The sequence below is a fragment of the Schistocerca nitens genome, chromosome 6 (assembly GCF_023898315.1).
Source record: "Schistocerca nitens isolate TAMUIC-IGC-003100 chromosome 6, iqSchNite1.1, whole genome shotgun sequence".
Lineage (NCBI taxonomy): Eukaryota > Metazoa > Arthropoda > Insecta > Orthoptera > Acrididae > Schistocerca > Schistocerca nitens.
The window spans coordinates 338994957-339017797 of record NC_064619.1 but is presented as its reverse complement, the minus strand read 5'-3'; the positions used below and the strand labels follow the sequence as shown (position 1 = coordinate 339017797).

General features: G+C 40.4%; 1 protein-coding gene across 1 annotated transcript in view; it reads left to right on the top strand.

The window, feature by feature from the left end:
- Positions 1 to 18468, top strand: part of LOC126262476 (peroxiredoxin-6-like) — a 137954-nt gene extending 119486 nt beyond the window's left edge. The window contains exons 4-5 of the mRNA XM_049959140.1: positions 10385 to 10457; positions 17994 to 18468. Coding sequence (XP_049815097.1) covers positions 10385 to 10457; positions 17994 to 18176 — 256 coding nt within the window. The 3' untranslated portion in view covers positions 18177 to 18468. The remainder of the gene's footprint in view (positions 1 to 10384; positions 10458 to 17993) is intronic.
- The last annotated feature ends 4373 nt before the right edge of the window (positions 18469 to 22841 follow it).

Below are 22841 nucleotides of genomic sequence, written 5' to 3'. Positions count from 1 at the left end.
TTCATAAGTAAACATCACAAGTAAGATCGCAGTATGTACTCTGTTTTATTGTAGAAAAAGACTTTCTTTTAATTTTACACATGTAAAGATGTACGATAAATGTATACTGCCTTTTGGGGATGGGGTTATGAGATCTATATCAATATTCTGAAAACCACTGTCAGATCCGTTGCAGACGGAACTTCTCAGTATATCAAAAACTACAACGAGAAAAATTGGTCAGAGCATAGAAAGACCTAAGTCGAAACAAGGCTCCGGTAATAGACTTTCCCATGTGGTGCACAAGATGTGTAAGGCAGGCGAAATAACCTCGAACTTCAAGAAGAATGTAATAATTCCAATTGAAAAGAAAGCAGTTACTGACATGTGTAAAAATTATCATATTATGGTTTAATAAGTCATGGTTGCAAAATACTAACACGAATTTTTTACGGAGGAATGGAAAATCTGGTAGAAACCAAAGTCCTGGAAGATTAGTTTGAGTTTCGGAGAAATGTAGGAAAACGTGAGGCAATACTGACCCTACAACATATCTCACAAAATAGGACATCGAAAGTCAAACTTACTTTCATAGCATTTGTAGACTTAGAAAAAGCTTATCAGGGGTACAATCAGGGAGCGAAACGTTATTTACAATTTGTACAGAAACAGGACGGCTGTTGCAAAGGTTGAGAGGCATGAAAGGGAAGCAGTGGTTGAGAAGGGAGTGAGACAGAGTTGTAGCCTAACCCCAATGTTATTCAAACGGTATGTTTATCAAGCAGTAAAGGAAACCAAAGAAAAATTTGGAGTAGGAATTAAATTTCAGGGAGAAGAAATAAAAACTTTGAGGTTTTCCGATGACATAGTGATTCTGTCAGAGACAGCTGAACGGTATGCACAGTGTATTGAGGATATAAAACGAATACCAACAAAAGCGAAACAAGCATAACGGAATGCAGTCGAATTAAATTAGGTGATGCTGTGGAAATTAGATTACGATGTAAGTAGGCTATTTAGGTTTTCTTATTGGTAACGTTACGTAGCGCTCTGTATGAAAATCACTGGCTGTGCTGTGTGCAGTCTGTGGCTAGTTTGCATTGTTGTCTGCCATTGTAGTGTTGGGCAGCGGCAGCTGGATGTGAACAGCGCGTAGCGTTGTGCAGTTGGAGGTGAGCCGCCAGCAGTGGTGGATGTGGGGAGAGAGATGGCGGAGTTTTGAAATTTGTAAGACTGTATGTCGTGAACTGCTATATATATTATGACTATTAAGGTAAATACATTGTTTGTTCTCTATTAAAATCTTTCATTTGCTAACTATGCCTATCAGTAGTTAGTGCCTTCTGTAGTTTGAATCTTTTATTTAGCTGACAGCAGTAGCGCTTGCTGTATTGCAGTAGTTCGAGTAACGAAGATTTTTGTGAGGTAAGTGATTTGTGAAACGTATAGGTTAATGTTAGTCAGGGCCATTCTTTTGTAGGGATTTTTGAAAGTCAGATTGCGTTGCGCTAAAAAATATTGTGTGTCAGTTTAAGGACAGTCTTGTATAATTGTTCAAAGGGGACGTTTCATATGGCGACCCTCTGTGCTTGCAATTAACTAGATTTTATTTTCAATGCTATGTTAATGTGTTTTGTTATTTTGCTCTTCAAATTGTGCTTTTCTGTGTTGTCGTGTGAAATATTGTGACAATAATGGCGTGTGAAAAACGTAATACTAGGCTTCAAAGTAAACTGAGAAATGACAGTGAAGACGAAAGCAGTGTGTTAGCGCCACCGAGTAATGAATTAACTAATGTTCAAAGTAGTAATTTGGTAATTGTGCATAGGGAAATGGAGCGGGCGGCAAATAATGGTGTAGACAGTGAAACAATTACTGAACAGAGAAGCATTATCGATCGATCGGTCAGCAACAGTTCGCCTCAGGAATCCGAAATGACAGGACACAATCTTGCAAATACTGTAGATTCAGGTTTTTGGTCCTCACCGTTTTCTCAAATAAGTCAAGATACATTTTCTGCTTGTCAAAATGTGAATGTTGCCGGTGCAACTTCACTGCCGAAAAGCACTGAGGAACATGTTTCAGACACCAGTGCATTGTTATTACAGTTAATGCAACAAATGGGACAAAGGCTACAAAAGTTAGACACAACGCTTGAACAAAATCAGAAACAAATGGGACAAAATCTTCAAAAGTTAGACACAATGGAATAAAATCTTCAAAAGTTAGACACAATGGAACAAAATCAGAGACAAACACAGCAACAGCTTCAAAAGTTAGACTCATTGGAACAAACTCTTGAACTAACACGTGAAGATTTAACTACTGAGTTACATAACATTGAATCGAAATGTCAAAAAGCCTGTAATGGCGTAAAAACACAAATTTGTGAGCATTTTCAACCTATTTTTTCGCGGCATGAAAATGCATTACAGAAACACGAAGCAACCATAAAAGAACTGCAAATTATTGTTCATGAAAATCACGACACCTTGCAAGCTAAAATTGACTCAGTTGCATCTACCGATACGGTTACGCAGCTTGCAAAAACTCAGGAAAACTTAAAGGACACAGTAGACACGATTTCAACACAAATGGACACTCTGAAACTTGGTTCAGAAAAACACACAGAGAAATTTATTTCACTATCGGATAAAGTAGCCGAACTTTCAGATCAGGTCACTAACTTATCTACGAAGGTAGATGATAATCTGAATGACACAAAACCAGTAGTCTTTAATGACGCAGAAGAGTGCGAAAAAATTAGGAAATTCAAACAAAATCAGAATCAAATTAATACGCAACACCAAAGAGAAATCCTGGAAGTATAAGATCAGCTGACACAGGTAATACAGAGTTACGTATTTCAGAGGACACTCGCGCCCCAATACGGGAAGAGGGACATAGAAATACGGAACAGCCACAAAATAATAACACAGCGCATTTCGGAAATTATGAAAGAAATTGGCAAGGTGCACCGAATTTTGAAATGGAACCGCCGAAACGACGTAACAATGACCGATATGCGACTCGCCGACATGATGATTTTGTCTATAAGCGGTTCATTACTACATGTAAATTTAAAACATTTAAGAATTCTGGCAACGACATTCATCCACAAGCGTGGCTCCATCAATTCTCTCATTGTTTTCCTCCCAACTGGTCATTAGAGCACAGATTAGAATTTATGTGTGGCTATTTAGAGAATGAACCAGTTGTAAGAATGCGATCAGTCATTCACGATTGTCACAGTGAAGGGGAATTTTACCATGCCTTCCTCTGAGCATATTGGTCTCAAGCTACACAAGACCGAGTAAAACATAACATCATAATGATGAAACATTTCGAACAATCTGAATTTTCCAGTCTTGTGAAATATTTTGAAGACATGTTGCACAAGAATCAGTACCTGTCAAACCCATACAGCCCCTCAGAACTCATCCGCAGTTGCTTAATGAAATTGCCTGAACATTTAAGAAATATTATTTTGGCTGGGCATTGCAAAGACGACATTGAAGCTTTTCAGGGACTCTTACAAGAATTAGAAATCGACACAGACAGTCGCGGAATGCGAAAACAGGAAAACAATCACTACAGGTCACATCCGTCACAATTCCGTGACGACAGAAAAAATAACTGGACACGACAAGTCTATTCTTACAACGCAAATCGTGACCAAAACAGACGCCACCCATATGACAACCACTGGCAGAGTAATAACAGTTACAGAGAAAGATCGCATTTCCGTAGTAATGAATATGACAGAGATTACCATAGAAACAGACAATATGGGAACCAAAATAATTATTATCAAGAGCGACACAATAACTTTAGACGCAACGGTCCAGCGCGCAGTTACGATTCAGGGAGAAATTCTCCAGCACGTGACTGACAAGAAAGAAACTATGGAATCTACCGACATGACGACAGACGATATGATCGTAACGACAGACCTGAATTGCATCAGAACTGGCGGGATTCTAACAGAGCTGGGCCCTCTCGGCAAGGCGAATTTGTGGAAGTTAGGTCTCCTAATCCCAATAACAAAGCGCGCCAACAAAGAGACAGACAATGACTCGCGCCGCAAGCAGCTACGTGCGCCGGCTGGCTCAGAGAAAAATAACATAGAAGCCAACCTTGAGAAAAATTCCAGTGTTCTTTACCGACGTATACTGCATGATAATTGCGTTCAAGCTGAAACTCTGAGTACTTTGAAGAGTAAAAGATTGTACCACATTTCAAATGTAAAACCGTTTATTGAAAGATAATCTGCTTTTTAACTTTGTCTTTGCCATAAAACTTTTCAATTCACGCTACTAGTACGCTTTGTCACACTGAGAAACTGTTAACATGCAACAATGTTTTGAAGTTAAATATCCAATCAAGAACCAAGAGAATTTATTTAAACAGAAATTACAAATGCATTGTTATAGTGAACAGACGTCACAGTGTTATTGTGTGTGTACATTCTTGCTTGTTAGTTGCACGATTACATAACGACTGTAAGGCTTACATACTTAGAACATATACGGGTACTGCTAATGAGATTTTAATGCAACATTTCGGTTTACTTGAAAATACATTCTGGATTTAAAGTACTTTCTGTGAGATACCAGATGACACAGTGGTTAGTTTATGTGACAGCTACACGATTTTACCACGACGCTACTAATGAGTGACAATTTACAATGTTGCTTTTGCGGTGTTTCTGTTTTATATCTGCACAGTTTTCTGTATTATTCTGGAAAGTAAAACATGTTTTAGTAGTAACTTTTGTGGTATAGCTACAATGAGACAGCCTTTTTCGTAGCTCAACAATACGTTACATTATAGTACTTTCTTGATCACAGTAAGGTACGTAATAACTACGATATCTATACGCAAAACATTTCACTTTAGTTTATGATGAGGTAAGTACATTGACTTGAGCAGAACTTTGCTTACAGAGTACGATAACTACGACAGTTACACAGAATTATCTTACAGCAAGACGCACATTTAGTGCTACAGGACACGCATTTGAGTGATTAATTTTGTACTTAAACCATTTATTTTTCAAGATTTTTGAATTGCAAAGAAAGTTTTCCGTGATACATTTCATTCCATTGCTGTAATCTGTAACACCTCAGGGTATAATTATATCCTCAGGGGGGTACACGCTTACTTTTTGTACCATGTGTTTGGCAAGCACAAGGAGCCCTAGCTAATATGGTATTTGCTTATACAACTTTACACATCGGTACCATATTCCTCTAACACAGAGTTACACAGCTATCTGATTATTTAACAGAGAAACAAACTTTTTTTTTACTATGGCAGTGACAGATATTTACGTAATTACACAGTTGGATAACTTCACACTTATGAAATTGTATTTTGTCTGTACTTTGTGAACTGTTCATATTTTTTCGGAACCATTGTGATACTATGAGAGCTTTTAATGATGTATTTGGTAAGGGAGCATGATTGTAAAGTACGTTTGAGGTAGATGACACTATTGAAATGAGCAGAGAATATTTTTTAGGTTTTGACGTTATTGCAGAAAGCTACGACGTTTTTGAGATTTGGCTGAGTTTTTATGATGTTAATATTACGACGACGATGTGTATTATGCTGTCGAGGAATGTTTATTATGATATGTATTTATTATGATGAAATATTGAAGAAGTGTCGACGAATATGTATATGTGTAATAAGGTAAGGAATAATGGGTAGTGGTTAGGGACTCTGACTTGTGAAAAAGGATGTTGGAAACCAAGAATCGTACTTTAAGAGTTATGAAATGTGTGTAAATGCGTGAATGTATCACAACGCTGGCGAAAATTTTTTGGACACTGTCATATTTATAAGATTTTGTTTCTACAGATTTGTAACGCAAATATTTGGACCTGTGAAATTTTATTCGTATCAAACTGTCACTGTAGCGCAAACTGTTGTTGTAAATATTTCGTTAAGGAAGGTAATGCACTGTAAGCACCCAGCTGTACCACCTGCCTGGAAAAAAGCCATTAGTGTGTGCCTTTCAGAGGCACAGGTGGAGAAAAAAGGAGGCCATTATCCTCACTATTGATATTCCTTTGTAGAAAGTATCGCAAATATGACACTCTCAAACTTGAAAACATGATTACACTGTAGAGTTCTTAATTTATGATATTTACTGAAACGAAATGATGAGAAACATTTCACATCGATTGTCTTGCTAGTTGAAAGATTGTTTACTGCATTATGAAATGCCATATGGCTAGTGAATGACGTTTCACGCCTTGCTTTGCCTATTTTGTTTAATATCTAGTTTCTAGCTGCACTGCAGCATTGGTTATAATAGATGTACTAATATCACTATTTTCTGTCTACAGACCCAGTAAAGAATATGATTTACTTTCTTCGAAAAAAGAGCACAAATATTCATTTCCCTTCACAGGATTTGCATACATAATTTTCTTTTCAACTACTTGGTAATATTTCTCGTAGAATAAGTTGTGGTGCACCACTTTAATTACATAGACATTAAGATGTGAATATACATTTCCCTTGTCTGCATTGTGGTCTTTAGTGTAATATTTTTTCTGCTTTAGCTATGTCATGTTTAGATATAATATATTGCATTTGCTGCTGCTGTTTGCCAGGCATAGTGCTATAAAATTTCACTTTGTATTACTCTGTTAAGCTAGTTTTACTACTGATTTATTTTTCTTGTTGCTGCACATTGGCTCATACTAGTTGTAATGTTGCATTGCTTGGTAATTTAGATTTACTGTAGCTTGCTTTGCAAATTTCCATTTTATTTGTCATTGCTGTTTATGTTAATTGTTTTGTGCTGGTGTATTGCCTCATCCCTTAGTTTAGCATCTGAGCTCAGTAGCTTTAAGTTAGCTTAAGAGGGGGTAGACTATATAAGAGAATGAGTTATGATGAATTGGAAGAAATGCATTGAGAAGCTATAAGAAAATGGTTTGGCCAAAAAAGTAGTGTACAGTGGAGAAAAACTATTTTTGAAAGAGGATGTGAACAGAATACAGAAAGCAAGCTTGGATAGAATTTTTTTTTGGTGGAAACAAATGTTGAAATAAGAGGAAAGATATATGGAATTAAGTTTTGGGGTGGAATGCAGTACCAAATGTCACACTGAAAACAAACCCTGTCCTGTATTTTTGTGTTATTACACTATGTGAATTTGTGTTTTTCCTGTCTTAATGTGTTTAGCTAATAAGAGTTATGTTATAGAATTTTTCTGATAATATGTTATTTTCTTTGTAAAGATGTTTAGACATTATTTATTCTGTTCTGTTTTAATGCTCATGTGTGAAGTTGATGTTTCAAAAGTTATTCTGATCTTTTATGTATTTACTTATGTCATAATTCCTGTAACACTGATGTATATGTTATTTAGATTCTTCTGTAAAGCCTGCATTACCACAAATGTTATCTGTATTGTTATGTTCTTTAATGATGTATTTTGTACCGTTGTTATTGTATTCTTATGTTATAAAATTGTAATTGACACCAGTTCATCAAATTAAGTAACTTGTAAGTTCCATTTCACTGCACACGTTTCTGTTGGTCATAGTATATGGACAATATGTGAGAAGTAGGGACTGTTAGTGTTTGCACGTGTGTTAATAATTCAGCAAGGGTCTGGATAACAGCATTGCTGGTTCTAAGGACAATTAAAAAAAAAACTTTGTGAGTGTACAAGTGGTGGTTTATAGACTTGCTATATTGTCCACAAGACTCTTCGATGGTGATTGTGCAACTGCACAGTCGCAACAGATGGCTGCTGGCCGTCTCTACCAGGACTACAGTGGGTCTGCATCTTTGATGGCCCACCAATTTCTACAAGAACTGCAGTGGGTCTGCACCTTTGATGACCCACCAATACCATTATTTCTACAAGGACTGCAGTGGTTCTGCATCTTTGATGGCCTACCAATACCATTATTTCTTCAAGGACTGCAGTGGGTCTGCACCTCTGGTGGCCCACCAATACCGTAATCTCTACCAGGACTACAGTGGGTCTCCTCTGTGATGACCTAACTACCAATATTCTTCATGAGTTAGCTCTGTCTTTCCGTTGGAAGGACAACACTACTTCTTCAAGACAGCATGGAAATCCACTACTTCCGTGTGCATTTTCTTTTACTGCTCAGACACTGAGAAAAACACTGCTATTTTACTGTGATGAACGATCAGGACTGTATTTATGGACTGTGAGAAAATTTTAGCTTTTGACCAACATTGTATTAATAAGTGTGTGCATTTGATATCTTTCTTACTGCAATTATGAAAAAAATTTTCAAATCTGTATTGGCCAGTGCCCAAAACAATTTGTAAAATTTTTTGTTGGGAGCATGGGGGCTATGTAAGTAGGCTACTTAGGTTTTCTTATTGGTAACGTTACGTAGCGCTCTGTATGAAAATCACTGGCTGTGCTGTGTGCAGTCTGTGGCTAGTTTGCATTGTTGTCTGCCATTGTAGTGTTGGGCAGCGGCAGCTGGATGTGAACAGCGCGTAGCGTTGCGCAGTTGGAGGTGAACCCCCAGCAGTGGTGGATGTGGGGAGAGAGATGGCGGAGTTTTGAAATTTGTAAGACTGGATGTCATGAACTGCTATATATATTATGACTATTAAGGTAAATACATTGTTTGTTCTCTATTAAAATCTTTCATTTGCTAACTATGCCTATTAGTAGTTAGTGCCTTCCGTAGTTTGAATCTTTTATTTAGCTGACAGCAGTAGCGCTCGCTGTATTGCAGTAGTTCGAGTAACGAAGATTTTTGTGAGGTAAGTGATTTGTAAAACGTATAGGTTAATGTTAGTCAGGGCCATTCTTTTGTAGGGATTTTTGAAAGTCAGATTGCGTTGCGCTAAAAAATATTGTGTGTCAGTTTAAGGACAGTCTTGTATAATTGTTCAAAGGGGACGTTTCAACGAAACGAGACACTTTAAGCAGTATATGAGTTTCGCTATTTTGGCGTCAAAATAACTGATGATGGATACAAAGTGTCAACTGATAATGGCAGAAAAAGCATTTCTGAAGAAGAGAAATTTATTAAAATCAAATATAGACTTAAGTGCTAGGAAGTCTTTCCTGGAGGTATGCCGGCCGGAGTGGCCGTGCGGTTCTGGGCGCTACAGTCTGGAGCCGCGTGACCGCTACGCTCGCAGGTTCGAATCCTGCCTCGGGCATGGATGTGTGTGATGTCCTTAGGTTAGTTAGGTTTAAGTAGTTCTAAGTTCTAGGGGACTGATGACCACAGCAGTTAAGTCCCATAGTGCTCAGAGCCATTTGAACCTGAAGGTATTTGTTTGTAGTGTAGCCATGTATGGAAGTAAGATGTGGATGACAAACTGTTTTGACAGGAAGAGAATAGAATCTTTTGAAACGTGGAGCTTCGAAAGAATACTGAAGGTTAAATGGGTACATCACGTAACTAATGAGGTGGTACTTAACAGAATTGCGGAGACACGAAGTCTGTGGCACAACCTGAATGGAAGAGAGGATCGGTCAATAGGACACATTCTGAGACATCAAGAGACCACGAAATTTAGCACTGGAGCGAAATGTGTGGGGTAATAACCATAGAGGGAGGCCAGAAGATGAATATAGTAAGCAGATAAAAAGGACGTAGGTTGCAGTAGTTGCTAGGAGATGAAGAAGCTTGCACAGTTGCATAGAGAGCTGCCTCAAACCAGTCTTCGGACTGAAGAGCACAGCAACACAACGATTTATTCCTGTTCTGGTCGTCAGATGGAGCGCGAAAAAAATAACTGCTTAAATGCCATTGTGCGCGTTATAAAATAGTCTTCAGTCCGCAGTCCCTACGGCAGAGATACCTAGCGGGGTGTAGTATATTTCTAGACTCATTACTTAGTACTGATGTTTTTAATTTTTTGTAAGGAGTCTATCCCAGGTTAATTGCTGCCAGTTTAGATTTTTCAGTATTTCCATGATGCTCTTTCGTAGATCAAACGAGCTTGTGACCAATCGTGCTGTCTTTCTTTTTACACCATTGATTCCTCTTTGCATAAGTCATATGAAAAAAAAATACACATGTACAATATTTTGTGCATATTTACGTATGTTATATAACATAGATTGCATTAATGAAAGAAAAGAAAGAGTAAAAAGAACTAAAGAAAATTCTGTCTGAAAGCCTCCAGGCATAAACATTGCTGCCGCCCCCACTTCCCCCAAAGGGGTTCTGTTTTTCAGATTTGTAGAACTGTCGCACTCAATCGTTGATATGCTAAGTAATACTTTATGAACGGTGCTCATTGCAGATATCAAAATCAATCATTCGATGAAATTGTGACTGGTTGCAGTAATTTTTTATAACTGCTGTAATATTCTTGTAACCTTAATCAAAACGCTATCTCATATTCATACATATGTTTTCTGTTACAGTGAGATACTGAGGGTAATCGATTCACTGATGCTCACGGAAAGACTTCGCGTCGTCACCCCAGTTGACTGGACGGTAAGTAGCGTCCATAAATCATAACGATGCGACGGCAACTCGCAGAAGTGTTAATGTGTCACGACACGCTTTAATTAGTCGTGAAATACGACCATTTCTGATGCATGATCACTACTTCTCGCATAGACCACAATGGCGATGTTTCCAGTAAAATCTTGTTCTTATTATGTTGGTACACATGCGTGATTCTGCAAGTCAAGTGTGACCTCTGACCTTATTGCTGTAGTCAGGCCTTGGTCTCCCTCTACAGTATATATTCCGCACACTTCTCCTCAGTACCAAACTGACGATTCTTTGATGCCTCGAAATCAACCAACCCCTTCTTTTAGTCAAGCTGTGGCACATATTCATTTTCTCCCCATTTCAATTTAGTACCTTCTCCTTAATTATCCGATCTACACATCCTATCTTCCGATTTAGTACCTTCTCCTTAATTATCCGATCTACACATCCTATCTTCAGCAACACATTTTAAAAGTTCCTGTTTCGTTTATCACCCGCGAGTCACCTATGTACAAGGCTACACTCCAGTGTTCAGAAACTTCTCTTTATCAGAACTGCTTTTTTTGGTACTGCTAGTGTTTTCTGTATCCTCTCTAGTTGGGCCTTCAGTTTTGTTGCCACCCAAATAGCGTATCTCGTCTACTACCTTAGCGTCTTATTTCAAAAATGGCTCTAAGCACTATGGGATTTAACATCTGAGGTCATCAGTCCTCGAGACTTAGAACTACTTAAACCTAACCAACCTAAGGACATCACACACATCCATGCGATGCAGGATTCGAACCTGCGACCGCAGCAGCAGCGCGGTTCCGGACTGAAGCGCCTAGAACCACTCTACCACAGCGGCCGGCTCTTATTTCCTAATCTGATTCCTTCAGCATGGTCAGACGTAATCCGACTACAGTCGATTACCCTTACATTACTTTCGTTGATGATCATCTCGTAACCTCTTTTCGAGACAGTATCCATTTCGTTCAACTGGTCAAGTCTTTTCCGTATCCGACTGAATTGCAGTATCGTCGGCAGACCTCAATTTTTTATCCTGAACCTTGATTCCGTTTATAGATCTCTGGTTGGTTTCCGTTACTCCATTCCGAATTCACGGATTGAATAGCATCGAGGATAGGCTACAACTCTCTCTTACTCCTTTCTGGACTACTGCTTCACTTTCATATCCTACGATTCATAATTGCAGTCCGATATCTGGATATGTTCTAGATAACCTTTCATTCAATGTATTTTATCCCTGCTACGTTCATAATTTCAAAGAGATCATTACATTCAACATTGTCAAAAGCTTTTACCCAGCGCGTTCCTACATTTCTCCGAAACCCAAACTGATCTTCTCCTAGGTCAACTTCTACCGATATTTCTATTCCTTGAGTGAATGTAATTGCTGAAAAAATTCGTATCAGTAGTTTGGAGTCATGAATTATTAAACTAAAGATTCGGCATTATTAGCACTTGTCAGCACCTACTATTTTAGAATCGAAAGTACATCATTGGCAGAGGCTTACTCAGTAGGCAGTCCGCTTCCCATGGATATCAGGCCTGGATCGCAGGATTAGTTACACCACAGACGCCATCTTTAACGACATTACACTTCGCTATAAGTACAGTAATACTCCGATATGCAAACTACGTTTGTGCGTTTCATAAATGTTCTCAATTGGAGCATAATTCCTTGTTCCTCTTTTGTTTATGACCTGTCATGTTTCGCCAAATTCGAATAATCGCCATAAACTTTTAATTAATACCTCACTGCCATGGGACATAATGGTGCAAATCCTGTACATATTCAACCTTCAGTGCGACAGTATTTTCCCAGAAATGGATGGCCTTGTGCAGATCTTAGTTATAGAAGTCTGCATGTTGGTTGTTTAGGAAATGATGCTCCTCGAAAATCAATCTTCCTCATTCTGAAAATGCCAACTTCTCAATTGTTTATTCATCCGACGAAAGAGGAGGAAGTCACTGAGTACCATACTTCAATAATCCAGGGATCAGTGTGTCTGAGTCTTGCGCAGAATAAACTGGGATATTGTCGCGGAACAAGAACACTAACTTGGACAGCTTCCTGTGGAAATGGAAATGCCGTGCGGCTAGGGCCTCCCGTCGGGTAGACCGTTCGCCTGGTGCAAGTCATTCGAGTTGACGCCACTTCGGCGACTTGCGTATGGATGAGGATGAAATGATGATGACAAGGACAACACAACACCCAGTCCCTGAGCGGAGAAAATCTCCAACCCAGCCGGGAATCGAACCCGGGCCGTTAGGTATGACATTCCGTCGCGCTGACCACTCAGCTACGATGCGTCACGAGCTTTCGGTAGCATGCTCCTGGATAGTGTGCCCCTAACGAGCATTTACAGTTAACACTACATCATGGCATTTCTGCTGTTGTCTTCGTTCGGTGGCTTTACAAATGGAAGTGAACAGTCCTAGAAGAGAGGTATTGGCGATATTTTTTCATGTTCAAAAAGTTGTACAAAATGTTGAAAACTGATCCATGACTGAAACGCACTTTTTCCACTACCGCATGTCTGTGATTCGCCGGTGTTCTAATATTGGTGTCTCCACTTCTCGGTTCTTCGCAAGAGATGAGCTGTCTTTTAGTTCTTCATCGTCAGATTTAACTGATCATAATGGATGCGTTCTTCTCAGAGCGATGGGCTGCTTTCTAATTCTTCATCATTCATACTTAAATAACAATATTGGAAGCATCGGTGCCACTACATACTACGTCTTACAGACTTTTGAGTAAAGGAATGGGCCATGTCCACATTCTGACTTTCGAGATTGATGAACTCCTACACTTTCTTTTGTTTATTATTTTTGTTATTATGTAATTAACAATAGCAAATAATTACGATGTAATCTGCCTTCCAGTGGTTGCTTTGGCGCAGAGCCCTCTCACTTACTGCAGAACTGCTGACACTTTGATACAATCAGGATGATGCTTACGTTAAACATTTTCACTGCAAGAATTTTTTTTAAAAAAGTACCTTAAATTTATAGAGTATCCAATAATTTAGGAAACCGCACCATTTTCTCATTTCCGACACTGGAGCTGCTGATTTACATACCTTCAACAACGGATACCTCATATTCCCATTAACGCCTTCCTCTACTGTTGGATCCAGACAGAAAAATGGCCCACAGGGCCTAGGTAAGGATGAGGTTTGTTGGGGTCCTCTGTCTTTGTACATGCGTTCTCTTGGTGCCTCTGTATCCGCATAAACAGCTCAGTAGCTTTTCAGAGTGATTCCTTTATTCTTCATGTTCAATCTGGTTAAGGGCTTTAAATTTAAGACATATTTTTTAAACCTTTAATATGTTCATTAAAAGATTGTAAGTCCATTCCTTAATGGGCTACAATTCTCTTTCCCAGCAAGAATCCTGAATACATATCATTTCAATAGCGCACACGTTGCCAAGGTTGTTTAGGGTATGCTGTAGAAGTTTCGCTAGGAAGCCCTTACACGTACTGCATTCTGTCCCGATCTCTTCCCACGCGATTTCCATATTTTTGGAGCCCTGAAGAAAGACATATGCGGCTTTCGATTTGTTTCGAACGCAGAGGTGCACGCCTGGGTACTATCATCGTTACGTTGGCAACCGCAAGCTTTTATCCATGATGGCACTGACCGTCTTGTCTCACTGTGGGATAAATGTATTAATAGATAAGGCGATTAATTTTGCAATAATAAACAGTTTACTGCTTCCTTTCTCTATGTCTCGTTTCCATTTGGACGCCCCTTATGCAAATATACAACACACTGTTGTGTATATGCATACTTGAATCGCCTCCAGAAGTACTGAAAATGTGGATCTCCAAATGACAGTTCGCCAAATTCAACAGTCTATGGACATAGCCCATTAATGTCTTGGAAGTACCGACTCTGTTGGGCGAGAGCGAAGAAATATGCACTCCACGGCAGATCTCTGCCTCACCTACAAGGATCAATGCCTTCCCCGAAAATTGCAAAACTGAACATTTTTTATACACAACCGTTCATATGATGATTTACTATTGCCGGACACTTGCACGAACTTTGCACTGATTGTTCCAGCGGTGTTACCCTTCAAATGCGGGAAGCAAATTATCGCGCGATGGTACACTTCGAATCTGGGATGCGCCATTTTTTTTTTTTTTGTTCCTCTAGCGGTATACTACGGTACTGTGGTGCTGGTATTTCACATAGAGTTACTAAAAATGACCATACCGCTCAGTGACACTGGTGTAACGTTTCCATAGTGAAGATGCATTTTGCAGAACAACACTGTGTTTGCACATAGTAAATGATGTGAAACATCTGATAAAACGCTGAATACACTTAACTTAACGGATACAAATAACGTTCATAAGAACTCTGTATGTCTGTTAGAAAGAAGTCTGAAAATGAAATGGCTCATTAAAGTTATACTGGAGATCGGCTGTTCAAGTCCAAGTTAGGTAAAAATAAAGCAAAACCGAGAAAAGGATAGTAGATCAAATTGTTCTGCACAAAATTAAATTACAGACTGAAAAATAACCGCAAATGACGAACCTAGCGCATGTCACAGGAGATATTAAAGAACAACAGAAAGTGAAAATCTTAGTGAACGATAAAATAATCTCACCATCTGCTGCTCTGTAGTTTCAGTCAACTGACTTGAATCGATAACTTGCCGCATTTTCGCTCCTAATTGTAAGAAACGAACCCTACGAATGGGTATCTAGTACTCCCCGTCTTTTGATGCAGACCTTTTGTACCGACTGGTTATAATTAAAAGTGCAGCTACATAGAGAGGTCCAGTGCGGGCTATAATTGTCGTATGGCAGTGAAAATTGGGAGATATTCTAATGCGTTAATGCGGAACTGATTTCCGCTGGAAAAAGATTGGTTTCAATTTTGGTCAACAAGTGCAGATCTGGCGCTGCGAGTGCTAATAGGGCTATAGAAGTATTTCCATATGTAATGGTTTAAGTACAAGACTTTGGCAAAAAAAGGTCAAACAAACGAGAACGGCATAATGATAAATTTATTATTAACCTTTTTGGCGTGTCGAATGACAGCGTGGATGTCGTGCCGTAACACAAACAGTGTACAACGCCAGATTTTCACCTGGTCGCCAAAACTAGAACTAATTTTTTTCCAGTGTAAACAGGTTCTATATTAACTACGAAGTTTCACTGCCATCCGGACAGCCCGCACCGGACTTCCGTGAGTAGCTGCTCTTTAATTATAACCATCCAACAGAAAATTAGGAAACTACGAGATTCGTCTAACACAGACTTGAATACTCAGTGTCAGTAGAAGTCGTGAAGTAACATCATTTTATTTTGTTCTTCAGTTTCTTTTCGTTGTCTCTCAAACCCTTCAAATCACTAGGCCAGTATTCATATTCGCTCCTGTAAATGGCGACATCATTTCGGAAACAATTGCCTCACTTCTCGGCTACGACATGATAAAGCACTCCGTCTTCAGGCCACAAGTGGCCCATCGGGACCATCCGACCGCCGTGTCACCCTCATTGAGGATGCGGATAGGAGGGGCGTGTGGTCAGCACACTGTTGTCCCGATCGTTATGGTGATTTTCTGTGACCGGAGCCGCTACTATTCTACATCTACATCTACATCCATACTCCGCAAGCCACCTGACGGTGTGTGGCGCAGGGTACCTTGAGTACCTCTATCAGTTCTCCCTTCTATTCCAGTCTCGTATTGTTCGTGGAAAGAAGGATTGTCGGTATGCTTCTGTGTGGGCTCTAATCTCTCTGATTTTATCCTCATGGTCTCTTCGCGAGATATACGTAGGAGGGAGCGATATACTGCTTGACTCTTCGGTGAAGGTATGTTCTCGAAACTTTAACAAAAGCCCGTACCGAGCTACTGAGCGTCTCTCCTGCAAAGTCTTCCACTGGAGTTTATCTATCATCTCCGTAACGCTTTCGCGATTACTAAATGATCCTGTAACGAAGCGCGCTGCTCTCCGTTGGATCTTCTCTATCTCTTCTGTCAACCCTATATGGTACGGATCCCACACTGCTGAGCAGTATTCAAGCAGTGGGCGAACAAGCGTACTGTAACCTACTTCCTTTGTTTTCGGATTGCATTTCCTTAGTATTCTTCCGATGAATCTGTCTGGCATCTGCTTTACCGACGATCAACTTTATATGATAATTCCATTTTAAATCACTCCTAATGCCTACTCCCAGATAATTTATGGAATTAACTGCTTCCAGTTGCTGACCTGCTATTTTGTAGCTAAATGATAAGGGATCTATCTTTCTATGTATTCGCAGCATATTACACTTGTCTACATTGAGATTCAATTGTCATTCCCTGCACCATGCGTCAATTCGCTGCAGATCCTCCTGCATTTCAGTACAATTTTCCATTGTTACAACCTCTCGATACACCACAGCATCATCTGCAAAAAGCCTCAGTGAACTTCCGGTGTCATCCACAAGGTCATTTATGTGCATTGTGAATAGCAACGGTCCTATGACACTCCCCTGCGGCACACCTGAAATCGCTCTTACTTCGGAAGACTTCTCTCCATTGAGAATGACATGCTGCGTTCTGTTATCTAGGAACTCTTCAATCCAATCACACAATTGGTCTGATAGTCCATATGCTCTTACTTTGTTCATTAAACGACTGTGAGGAACTGTATCGAACGCCTTGCGGAAGTCAAGAAACACGGCATCTACCTGTGAACCCGTGTCTATGGCCCTCTGAGTCTCGTGGACGAATAGCGCGAGCTGGGTTTCACACGACCGTCTTTTTCGAAACCCATGCTGATTCCTACAGAGTAGATTTCTAGTTTCCAGAAAAGTCATTATACTCGAACATAATACGTGTTCCAAAATTCTACAACTGATCGACGTTAGAGATATAGGTCTATAGTTCTGCACATCTGTTCGACGTCCCTTCTTGAAAACGGGGATGACCTGTGTCCTTTTCCAATCCTTTGGAACGCCACGCTCTTCTAGAGACCTACGGTACACCGCTGCAAGAAGGGGGGCAAGTTCCTTCGCGTACTCTGTGTAAAATCGAACTGGTATCCCATCAGGTCCAGCGGCCTTTCCTCTTTTGAGCGATTTTGTTTCTCTATCCCTCTGTCGTCTATTTCAATATCTACCGTTTTGTCAACTGTGCGACAATCTAGAGAAGGAACTACAGTGCAGTCTTCCTCCGTGAAACAGCTTTCGGTCGAGTAGCTCCTCAATTGGCATCACGAGGCTGAGTTCACTCCGAAAAATGGCAACAGCGCATGGCGGCTGAATGGTCACCTATCCAAGTGCCGTCCACGCCCGACTACGCTTCGGTGATCTCACGGGAACCGGTGTATCAAATGCGCAAGGCCGTTGCCACGCGACATGATAAGGGCTTGGGAATTCAGTGTATGCCAAGACTGCAGGCATGTTGCTCCTAATGTAACTTTATTTTCCTGTAGGGGATAATTAAAGTTTTATGACTATCCTCTGTATCCACTGTGTGTGGCCGCACTCTGTACCAGCTGGTGTGACGCGCTGTGTTCCAGATGGGGGACGACCTGCTGGTGGACACGACGAGCGGGCCCTCGCAGTGCGGCACCGTGCCGCGCGCCGCCGTGCCGGAGAACCGCGTGGAGACGGTGCAGATGCCGTCCGGCCTGGCCTACGTGCGCAAGACCAAGTTCTACTACGACTCCTCGCCCTCCTCCTGCGAGTTCTGGGACAGCTGAGGACCGGCGCCTTTCGCAGGGTCTCCTCACTGTTTCTGTACATCCGAGAAGCCCGAGAAAACTACCCCGTCATCATTGGCGTATCTTCGCTACGGACACTGCATTTGTAAAATCTTCAGAGACAGCTGAAATGTTTTTCACAGCCGTACATTAACACTGTAGCCATACTTTAAAGGATAGCATCGGACTGTAATGTTTATACCTTTCAGACAGCTAGTTTCTGTATGAGAATTGTCATTGTGAATGTACTGAAAATAACGTTTGTTATTTAAATATAAAATACTCGTAATAATCGTTTAAATTTATCACTTCCTCCAGTACTGTCTGATCACTTCTTTGTTAATTTTTCCACGAACTGCTGAGCACTGGCCTCACATTTGACGGGATTCTTGTTGGTTTTTTTCCTAAAGTTATACACGTTATATGCGCCTGGCAGAAATGCCGGTGATTGTAGGCAGACACACACTACGATGACGCTATTGACCGGTCCCTGCAATGTGGACGTTACAGATCTGCCGTGACACGCTCAGCCACATGCTCCTGTTCCAGCAGGTGTCCCTATAATTAATTAGCTTCTGCAATGGTGGGGTATGGACACATTTTGCAAATCATCACTCAAAATTGGTCAAACTGTTCAGCTATTAAGAGCAAGAAGAAAGATACGAATATGTTGGTTATACTGTGCACAATCTATAGTCGTCTGTTAGTTAACATCAATCATTAATGCTTTCTGGCGATGACTGATATCCTCTATTTATCATTCCTAAATAACACGCCCAGAAAATACTTCCTCCGCCCTAAAACAGGCGTCCCGCGCGACGCCATCCGCACCCAAAGAAGGTGCTGCAAGTTGGGTAGCCCATCCTAGACTCCATGAAATACGAGGGGTGTTCAATAAGTAATGCATTTTTTCTGAAAGCAGGTTGGTTTTATTCAGTGTTCACCACATTATTACCCACTCTTTTCGCTACAAAACCCTATTTTTCAACATAATCTTCATTCAATGCGATGGCGTTACGTCATCTGACTGGCAGGGCCTGTATGTCCGCACTGTACCACTCTACAAGTCGACGTCGCAGCCAACATCTAGCTGCATCAGTAACGGCCCCATGTAGTGCTTCCCGCGGAGGGCATTCAGCCAAACAGATGGAACCCGAATGGTGCCAGATTCGGGCCGTAAGGTGGATGAGCAAGAATAGTCAATAAAGTTTTGTGAGATTGTCTCGGGTGCGCGGACTTGTGTGAGACCTTGCGTTTTCATGGAGAAGCAGAAGTTCGTTTGAATTTATGTTGCGACGAATACACTGAAGTCAAACGTTGCAGGAGTGGCAGTTATGTGCGGACGGCCAGCACGTGGAAGAACTACAAAAAAAAGTGCGATCTCCCGCGTGCTGGCCGTCCGCACATAACTGCGACTCCTGCAACGTTTGACTTCAGCGTATTCGTCGCCACAAAAATTCAAACGATCGTGTTTGCGCGACCTCGTTGCGATGACGACAGCCGCCTCGGCCAACGACTCATCGTGCTTTTGTTCGCTTCCAGTTCTCCATAGACATTCAGCAAGCACCTACGGACATCTCCGATGCTCTGGTTTTGCGCCAATAGAAACTCAATGGCGTTTTCTGCTTGGAACGCCCCTCCGTTACGGACGCAATTTTATAGGCTATATGTAGCGCCGCCACCTATGGAAGCTGAAGCGTGAATATTCCGCGATCCCCCACAGCAAATCCCGCATTTTCTCAACTGAAATTGGGCAATAAATAACGTGTTGCATTACTTATTGAATGCCTCTCGTATCTTTTGGGACCAGTTTCATTTTCCCCTCCCTATGTGTGTGTTTAAGATATGTAAGTAATTTTCATTACGATGTCAGAATACACCACATTTGCGTGATGCTTCGTTCTTTTTCATGACGGTGTGTGTAACCATCACAAAGCAAATGATTGTAATCTCCATGACACCACAACAAAATCAATGCACAGCCTTCCATATATATATATATAATGTACACTTTCTGTTGTACCAATCTTTAACGCTAAAGCATCAAGTAAGCGGACGGCTCCAGAATATCATCCCATAGGGATGATTATTAATATCTTCGGCACAACACACATACTCGAAAGTCTGTAATACTTTTATACACTGCCTGACAAAAAAAAAGTGGACCACCGAGAAGGGAAGGCGGGAAGGAAATGAAACCTCACGGTTTGAGACGGTATTTGATGTTATTTTAGTGGTTACAAAATCGAATCAAATTTACAAAGAAGTTGGCAGTATGCGCACCCTTATCAGAATGACGTTTCACGCCCTCTGGCCTGGACGCCCACACTTAAGGCCTGAGACAAGGCGGCCAACAACTGCTGTGGCTCACCCTTGATATCCTGGATGCTGACACTTGTTTCAGTCAGTACCAAAACACTGGGGCGGAGCTGACTTCCGAGCAGGTAACACACATGTTCTGTCGGGATAGACCTGAGTATCTGCTGGCGACGAGATTACCTCAGTATCACCCAAACAATTCATAGAGATACGTCCCATCTGTGGACGACTATTGTGTCCTGTTGAAAAATGGCACCGAGGTACTGTCGCGTTCGAGGTAATACATCAAGACCCGTAAAGTTCGTAACGAACTGTCCCGTAGTCAGAGTTCCCTCATTCACTATCAGCTGTGACCTGAAACCATTCTCTATTGCTCCCCACACCCTGACATCAGAAGTTATGGGCTCTGCAACGAACCTGTGACGTCACGCCAGTCGGTTCGTCCACCACGCTTTGCGAACGTTCGGCACCTGCAGGTACATAATTGAAAAGGTATCCACTAAAGGTCTTAAATTTGTCGTGTGCTGTCGAGAGCACGTACATTTCAACGCACAATCAAGAATTATTAAACTCGTCTGAAATAGTTACTCTCTCTCCGCCAGAGAAAGCTGCTGACTCTCATAAGACCTGCAGTATACTTGTTATGACGTACGCACCACGGCCTGTGTTTCTCCTTGGCCTTGTAACACCGTTGAATCTCTCCAAAACATTAGAAGAAGGGGACCACTTCGCAAGTCGCCGCCTGTCTTTCTTTCCCTACACTCGCTTATACTTGATACGTATGCTTCAAGTGCTTTGGAAGTTATTCCCTGATCTTTTAAACATGTCCTACAATCTTGTCTGTTCATGTTAGTGTGTTCTATATATTTCTCCGTACAGAAATATGCTAAGAAATTGTTAAAGTCAGTAATACAGTGTCAATGTTCTATCGTCTGTATTGTGTCTGTATTGTGTTCAGTTCCATACCAAAACAAAAGATGGCATAATTATGTAGCTCTCGACTTCTTCTGTAAATACATGAGCTTTGCCACCACCTCTAAGTACAGGAGTAACGCCGAATTGTGACACTTGTTCTTCGTACTTATAATCATCTTCAGATTTTTAATTCTTCTATAGATTACCCTGTTTCCACAGATTTATATCTGAACTCTGTCGTGCATATCCAAATATTCCTACATGGCTTTTCATTCCCAAGTACACCAATGTGATGTCTCATCATATAATGTGTTACTTTTTTATGCGACTGGGCATCACATTTCCTTAGCTCTACTGTGTATAGAATAAGATAACTCATTCATAATACATTCATGTCTTGTCTCAATCTCTTCACCAGCGCAAACAAAATGAAGACCAATAAAATCATATCGTTGTACACTTTACTGATTAAGTTCCATTGTAAATTTTCTGGTACTTTGTGGAAAATGACAATCTTAGTCATTTCTCCCAACAGCCTACCCAATGTCTTGAGGATTGCGGTAATATTTTTTCCTCTGAGTTGCTTAATTCAAAGATTGATTGAATGTTTTAGTATTTTTATAATGATATTTTCTTTATAAAAATACTTTCCAATGGCATAATAAAGGTTAGTCTTTCCACTACGTCACAGTATTTCATAATCTTCAAGTCTCTTAGATGTATGACACTTCCTTGTACATTATAACTGTGTGCCAGAACTTTGCCTCTTGGGGGAAACACTTCTATAATTTTCTAATATGTCATTTTGGTATGAACGATTCACACAATTCTGCTTCAATCTTTTTTGTTTCTGTACATACACAGATTTTACTAAGAAAGGCGTGGAAGGTAACTGAATGTCCACGAAACTAAAGAAGTGAGTAGAATAAAACTTGCCTTACACCAAAAAAATTCACACATATCTGCAATAAACGTAGTGTATACATCTTTGACACAAGTTTATTAAAAGCGACTTTATTATCGCAGTTTGATCAGAAAGTGAGATAAATTAAATACTTTAAATTGCAAAGGCTGAAGTCGGATGCTGAATTTGTATACAATCAGAGTATTGTTATCTGCACTATAAAAGTAATTGCACTGGTACCAAAATATTATCGTAATTTTTTGATAATATTATGCATTCGCATAGGACATGCATTGTCCAGGAAAGAGAAATCTAGATGATCTAGTGTGCTGATCAAGAACATCATTTAAATCACTCTCCAACAGCTCTGGAAGTTTGCTCTTTCTGGTGTGGTTTATTTCTAATAAAAATGACTCATTCAAAAAGAACAGCAGCATTCAGTCAGTAATGTGTGACTATACAACACATTCCATGTTGAATAGATGCCCTGTAGAAACGAAAATAACAGCGATAAATATCAAATTTTC